Here is a 7,416-nt window from a genome sequence, read left to right on the forward strand (position 1 = left end):
AATGTCAAGAATATCAAAGTAGTCATAAATACTGATTTATTAACATGTGCATTTTAAAGTTGTCAACACCATGCTAATCTTAATTTAGCTCTCCGTTTGGGTAGTTTGCAGTAGGTAACCTTAATAAAAGTAACTTTTTGTCATCAGTAGAACATGAGACAGATAATCTGTGAAAGAATCAGGTTCCTCCGCCTCCTCCTGGTGCTCCTACTGAAGCTTCTTGTTTGCCATTAGGAGCAGATTATCTGTCTCACTGTCAGGATATAGTGAAAGTTTCAGCAAATATGACGGAAATTTTTTATTTTATTTTATGAAGATGATCAAAAGTTTGAAATATAAAATATTGATCTGAAAATTAACTATAGCTGTGAAATAAATGCAATGGTGTAGAAAGTAATATATTTTCCACTAAAATGTAGCGGAGTATACGGACAAAGCATAAAATGGAAATAATTGTTTTCCTCATTGTCGACTTATATGTTGAATAACTTAATTCAATTCAATTTTATTTGTATAGCACCAATTCATAACAGAAGTTATCTCAGGACACTTTTCAAATAGAGCAGGTCTAGACCGAACTCTTTATAACATTAATTACAGAGACCCAACAGTACCACCATGAGCAAGACCTTGGCGACAAGGGCAAGGAAAAACTTCCTTTTAAGAGGCAGAAACCTAGGACAGATCCTTCGGCTCTAGGTGGGTGGTCGTCTGTCTCGACCAGTTTGGGTGAGAGAGAGAGAGAGAGAGAGAGAGAGAGAGAACAGGTAACAACAGAAGGACAGAGACAGAGACAAAGGTGCACAGCAACAACAGTAGCAACAACTACACTAATAGTAGTGACTGATGATGATGATGAATATGAAGAAGATGATGACGACGATGATGACAACAACAACGATGGGGGACAATGAGCAGTGACAATAGTAATAATAGTAACTGTAGTAATAATAATAATGTTAATAATAATAATAACAATAATATCAGTGATATTAGCAATGGCAATCTAGCAGGACCATGGCAGGAGGCTCCACCAGGATCCATGAGAACCTGCGAGACGAGAAAGCACAAGAACTCCGGGGAAGAAGTGAAGTTAGTAACATGCATTAATGGAACATGAATGAGTGCAGAAAGAGAGAGGAAGAGAGGAGCTCAGTGCACCATGGGAAATCCCCCGATAGTCTAGGCCTATAGCAGCATAACTAAGGGATGGTTCAGGACTCACCTGATCCAGCCCTAACTATAAGCTTTATCAAAGAGGAATGTCTTAAGCCTACTCTTGAATGTGGTGAGGGTGTCTGCCTCCCGAACCACAACTGGAAGCTGGTTCCACAGGAGAGGAGCTTGGTAACTGAAGGCTCTGGCTCCTGCTCTACTTTTAGAGACTATAGGAACCACAAGTAGCCCAGCATTCAGAGAACGTAGTGTTCTAGAGGGGTAATAGGGTACTATGAGCTCTTTAAGATATGAAGGGGCCTGACCATGAAGAGCTTTATAGGTGAGGAGGAGGATTTTAAATTCTATTCTACATTTTACAGGGAGCCAATGCAGAGAAGCTAGTACAGGAGAGATGTGATCTCTTTTTCTAGTTCCTGTCAGTACTCGTGCTGCAGCGTTCTGAATTAATTGGAGCGTTTTAATGGACTTATTGGGGCAACCTGATAATAAAGAGTTGCAGTAATCCAGCCTTGAAGTAACAAATGCATGGATTAGTTTTTCTGCATCTGTCTGTGATAGTATGTGTCTGATTTTTGTAATATTACGTAAATGAAAGAAGGCAGTCCTAGAGGTCTGCTTTATGTGGGAGTTAAATGACAAATCCTGATCAAAGATAACTCCAAGATTCCTGACAGTGGTGCTAGAGGCCAAGTTAATGCCATCTAGAGTAACTATATCTTTAGACAGTGAGTCTCTAAGGTTTTTGGGGCCAAGAACAAGAATTTCGTTTAACATCAGAAAATTGCAGCTCATCCAGGATTTTATGTCCTTAAGACATGTATCTTTTTTTGTTTGTTAATTTCATCAGGCTTGATTGACAGGTATAGCAGTGACTGTAGAATTTATTCTTTTATTATTCTCCCAGGGTTGGCAGGTCTGCAATAGTAATATTACTGTCGACAATAAGAGTATGAATAAAGACAAATAGATTGAAAGACGCATCATTTCTGTTACGGAGATGTTTGATGAGATGAAGCCGTTATTCAAGTTTAATCCTGTTCAGTAAAAGACAACACAATTAGTTCTATAACTAAAGCCATTCCTACAAGTATAACATCCATTCCATCCATTATCTATAGCTGCTTATCAAATATAACAGTTAATGAGATGTTGAAGGTATCACCATGTAAACTCAACAGAACCAATGCCATCTAGAGTAACTATATCTTTAGACAGTGAGTCTCTAAGGTTTTTGGGGCCAAGAACAAGAATTTCGTTTAACATCAGAAAATTGCAGCTCATCCAGGATTTTATGTCCTTAAGACATGTATCTTTTTTTGTTTGTTAATTTCATCAGGCTTGATTGACAGGTATAGCAGTGACTGTAGAATTTATTCTCCCAGGGTTGGCAGGTCTGCAATAGTAATATTACTGTCGACAATAAGAGTATGAATAAAGACAAATAGATTGAAAGACGCATCATTTCTGTTACGGAGATGTTTGATGAGATGAAGCCGTTATTCAAGTTTAATCCTGTTCAGTAAAAGACAACACAATTAGTTCTATAACTAAAGCCATTCCTACAAGTATAACATCCATTCCATCCATTATCTATAGCTGCTTATCAAATATAACAGTTAATGAGATGTTGAAGGTATCACCATGTAAACTCAACAGAACCCTGTTTAAGGCTCAGTCCATTCCAAAAAGTACAAACAAACATTTAAGGAACACCTTGGGAGTTAGCTTACACTGATGAAATACATTGTTAACTCCTTTAAAACTGTAGTTTAAATAACAGAAGAGAATTTATTTAACGATTTTACGTAATTTACCATTTCTAAACTGACTATCAACAATAAATGTACATTTTGTGATGAGTATATGAGCATCAAGTGGACAAATATTTATTTTCAGTAAAACATGGCCTCCTGTTGTTGTTGGGAAAAGCCATAACTGTAACATAACATTAACCAGGGTTCCCACGCATCCTAGGAAACATGGAAAACCTTGAAATATAGCCACTAGTTTTCCAGTCATGGAAACACCTGGAACTTAAAACAAACAAATTAAACAAAAATTCTGGAAATAATTTATGTTGTCCTGGAAAAATTAAATAGTATTTTAGCTCCTTGCCCAAATTGCCTACATAAACCTGGGTGCGTATTTTGTTGGAAACTCATCTGTTGGTACGATTTGTTGTGCAGTGTTACTCTTTACCAGATGGTAAACAAATAAAAGCTCATTCTTCATTTCAGTCCCATGTCAGTCCGTCTAGCGCTAGACAGTAGACATGGAGTGGAACGGATTTGCAGTTATCTTTTCAACGCCCAGTCATTTTCTTCCCGGAGCCATAAGAAAGAATTCTCACTGGAAATGTTGTAAATGTTCACTTCTACATTCATACAGCCTATTAATGATCACATTTGTTTTTGCACATGATGTTAATTGTAACAAACACAGTTGGGGTGAGAACAGGAAAGCAAGCTAATGTGGAGTGTATGATATTCATCGTGAACCCTGCATTATTAAAAAAATGTGTCAACCGGCCTACTGGTAAATTCTGACCTGTATTGTGAAGAAAATGTAGAGGAAAATGGTTTCTTAAAAAGGGCGTGAAACTTTGAACGCTTGGTGTTTTATTGTTAATCACATTCCCCTAATGGGTGCATGTCACGCAAAGCCGTGAATGTTGGTTTTTGATAGAATAAAACTACAAAAGACCTCCTAAAAGTCATTAAGACCAGTGTATACACACAATGCTGTATTATGAATTAAACCTTTTTATTTCTTTTTTTACATATTTAATTAATATTCAGTCATTAAGTATTACTTTTATATTTTATTTGTACTTGTGTACTGCTGAAGGATCTATATATTGCATTTTAAAATAACTGCAGTGCCATCTTGTGGTTGCAAAAAATTACAATTAAGCTTTTTATTAACCATACAGTGCTTTTATTGTGAAATGAACTACTCCTTTCCCATCATCATAAAAGTCCATTGGACTGTTTCATTTAGATTTCTTAAAAACTGAGATGAGAAAAGCAAACATTTTACAAAATGATATTGTCTAAAGCATTCTGTTTACACTGTTGTAAGTGTGTTTTTCTCTCGTATTCTTCCATGTTCAAATCATGTCACAGTAAAGGTAGGTACAAAAAGTTTAATTCACCGAAACCTTTTATCTGAAGTAAAAGGCCTATTTTAAACACATGGAAAGACTTGTCACATGTTGACTTTTCACCAATGGGACACAAGTCCTCAGAGGAAGACACATCAGTAGGCATCAGGTAGGCACCTCCAGTTCTCGTGGGAAGAGAAAAAGGGGCGAGAACCTGTTCGTCCTGGCTCTTTTAAGGGCCCTTCTGTAAATGTAGCGCTTCCCGAAGCGGAGGCCGAACGGGTTGAAGTTGAATTTACTCCTGCGGTCGTTGCACAGGAGCTGCCGCTGCTCCTCGTTCTCTCTCAGAGAGAAACACGGGCTGGAATCCTCCCCAAAAAACTCTCCTGCAGTCCTCCTCCTGAGCGCAGAGAGGAGTGAACCTGAGGAGAACAGCAGCAAACATCAGCTCACAGCTGGACACATACACACCTGCAGTCTGCTGCTGGGAGAGCGTCTCTTGTCTCATCTCAGAATGTAAAGAAAACAGCAGCTTTATTCCATAATGTCATTAAATGTGCAACAAGTGCTCCCATCAGTATCTGTTTGTGTATTTGGTTATCAATAATGTACATTGTGGAAGTATCACATGATATTCACGTTTGACTGACAGTGATGAAGTTATTTCAAAGGTTTTGTCTGTGCACATGTAATGATTGCTGTGCATTCTGGGTCATTTTGTTGGGTGTTAGGTCTAATGGTTATTCTGAGACTGTAGTTTTGTATTACTGATCTAAGACACTATTGTAATCAATAGAATGAAAACAAACAGAACTAAAACCTGTGAACAAAAACCTAAACCTTGAAATGAGGTATTTTGTTCAAGATAAAGTCAAGAATAAATGGTAATGCAAGCCAAAAGACTGAAACTTGGAATAAGATATTTTTCTCTTGAAACGTCAGAGCTTAAATGATTTCAGTCTCACTTATTTAGAAATAGAGTTTTTACAGTGTACTGTTTCCTTACTGCACACTGGTTTTGGGGAAGTCTTTAAAACAAAATCTAGACATTCATGTTTGGAAATAGATTACTACAGTATAGAGGACTAAAGCCTCCATTATAATAAATTGATTAATTAGTGACTTCAATAAATAAAATAATACAGACAGAAATGTAGAAATAAAAGCCTAAATTAATAAATAAACGTGCAAAGTGATTTAAAGATAAATTAATATTTATTATTTCATATTTATTCTTTTCTGCTTACATTTATTTCTGTATTTCTCTACCCATATGTTAATGAGTGGGTGTATCCTGATTATTCAGGCATTAGCAATCAAACCCACAGAACAGTACCCCTCCTTAACACATGGACAAAGAAATGCAGAAATTAATAAGAACAGAAATACATGTAAACAGAAAAGAATACATTTGGAAATAATTAAATCTGAAAACAGATATCTGAATACAAAAATAAGTAATTTGTCAAATAAATGAATACATTTATTTATTTTTTCTATTTCCGTGTATATTTTTATATTCTTTAAATTAGCATTTTGGCATTTATTTCTACCTTTCTGTCTTTATTATTATATGCTAATATATTATTTTTATCTATCATTAATTTGTTTATTTATTATGATGGCAGCTTTAGTCCTCCATACCACAGTAGTCAAGAAAATTCATGTGTGTGTTCATTGGTGTGTTCAAATGACTTTTTCTTTATCTATAAAATAACAGATTCCATAAGTTGATCCTATGTTTTGTATGTAAAATCACAATCAGTAAAGCAAGTATAATTGTCAAATAAATATAGTGAGTAAAACAACAGTATTTCTCTAAAGTTTAGTAGAAAACGGAATAAAAAGGAAATATTCAATCAAGTTAAACTACCTAAGAATACTGTAACTGTAGGCTCCATGCTATTACTGATATTTTTAAATGTAAGAATTCATCAGGGGAATTTCTAAAAATCTATAATATAAGAAATCAGAAGTTGATCAAATGTTTTATATGTAAAATGGTAATCAGCAAAGTAACTATGGCTGTTAAAGACAAAGTGGAGTAAAAAGTACACTATTTACCTCTGACATGCATAGAAAATAGCTTTAAAATAAAAGTATCTAAAAATGTTCATTATTTAAAGTTAATATTCGTCTTATAGGTTTCCCACCTGTTGCTCCTGTCCTCTGTGCAGAGTCGAGTTCCGGCAGAGCTGCTCCCACGCTCCCTCCATCCTGACCCACGATCAGCCCGCACACCACGACCAGAGCCACGAGCCTCATCCTCTGTGTGTGTGTCTCCGAACAGTGTGAGTGTTCTCAGCAGGTACTAACACTTCCATACTTATCAGACCTGGTTTTATATTATATATCCTCCAGGTGACCTCCTGCAGCTCACAGCCAATCACAGCCACTCTGCGTCTCTGTGCTGCAAATTGCGGAGCTGGATGCTCTTAAAGTGCATCATCCATTAGCTCTTCTGGGAAATGTTGACAGCTCAGTTTGATGCTGGGATCATTCAGCGGGATAATGTGTTACTGCATGCTGAAAAATGGTGATGTGACGAGCATTTTAAAAGCAAATAAGTGATGGGAACTGGTCTAAAACACCAGGATGTGTAATTGCACAGTCCAGTTTGGCTACAGTGATGCAGAGAGGAGCAACAGAAGGGTGGACTGGCTGGCATAATTTGAAGGCATATGCATTCAAACAGACATAGGCCTATATTACTGATGTATGAGTATTAACACCTTTCTAGCCTGACACCACAAACTTACATGATACACCTATACAAATGACTGTTACTCAGGAGACCTGTCTGACGTTTATAGACGAAACAGCGGTCGTCAGCCTCATTCGGGGCGGTGGCGAGTATGCATTCAAATGGGAGGTTAAACAGCTGGCCCTCTGTTGCGGTCAGAACTACCTGGAGCTTAACACACTCAAAATTGTTGAGATGACAGTGAACTTCAACAACATAGTGTCTGCTATAGAAACCTTCAGGTTTTTGGTATCCACAATGTCCCAGGACCTAAAGCCAGAGTCCGGCACAGACACCATCCTCAAGACAGCCCAGCAGAGGTTGAACTGTTGATCTGTTCTCTGCACATCCACAGGTTTATATACCCCAAAAGCATGGAAGACTATTTAAA

The 7,416-nt window shown here is 37.0% G+C and overlaps 1 protein-coding gene across 1 annotated transcript; it reads right to left on the reverse strand.

The window, feature by feature from the left end:
• Window positions 1–4,030: 4,030 nt before the first annotated feature.
• Window positions 4,031–6,878, reverse strand: kiss2 (kisspeptin 2). Its single transcript, XM_051392085.1, has 2 exons — window positions 6,436–6,878; window positions 4,031–4,704 (listed from the first exon to the last, which is right to left on the reverse strand). Exons 1-2 carry the CDS (start codon window positions 6,545–6,547, stop codon window positions 4,448–4,450), a joined length of 369 nt encoding a protein of 122 aa, XP_051248045.1. The 5' UTR covers window positions 6,548–6,878; the 3' UTR covers window positions 4,031–4,447.
• Window positions 6,879–7,416: the final 538 nt, after the last annotated feature.

Source organism: Dicentrarchus labrax, unplaced genomic scaffold, assembly GCF_905237075.1.
Source record: "Dicentrarchus labrax unplaced genomic scaffold, dlabrax2021, whole genome shotgun sequence".
Lineage (NCBI taxonomy): Eukaryota > Metazoa > Chordata > Actinopteri > Moronidae > Dicentrarchus > Dicentrarchus labrax.

What these genes read in the sequence shown, in the direction of transcription:
- kiss2 (XM_051392085.1), bottom strand. Translation starts at nt 6,547, where the DNA reads ATGAGGCTCGTGGCTCTGGTCGTGGTGTGCGGGCTGATCGTGGGTCAG. An exon ending in ACAGAGGACAGGAGCAACAG is followed by an intron (nt 4,705 to 6,435) that starts GTGGGAAACCTA and finishes TGTTCTCCTCAG; the next exon opens with GTTCACTCCTCTCTGCGCTC.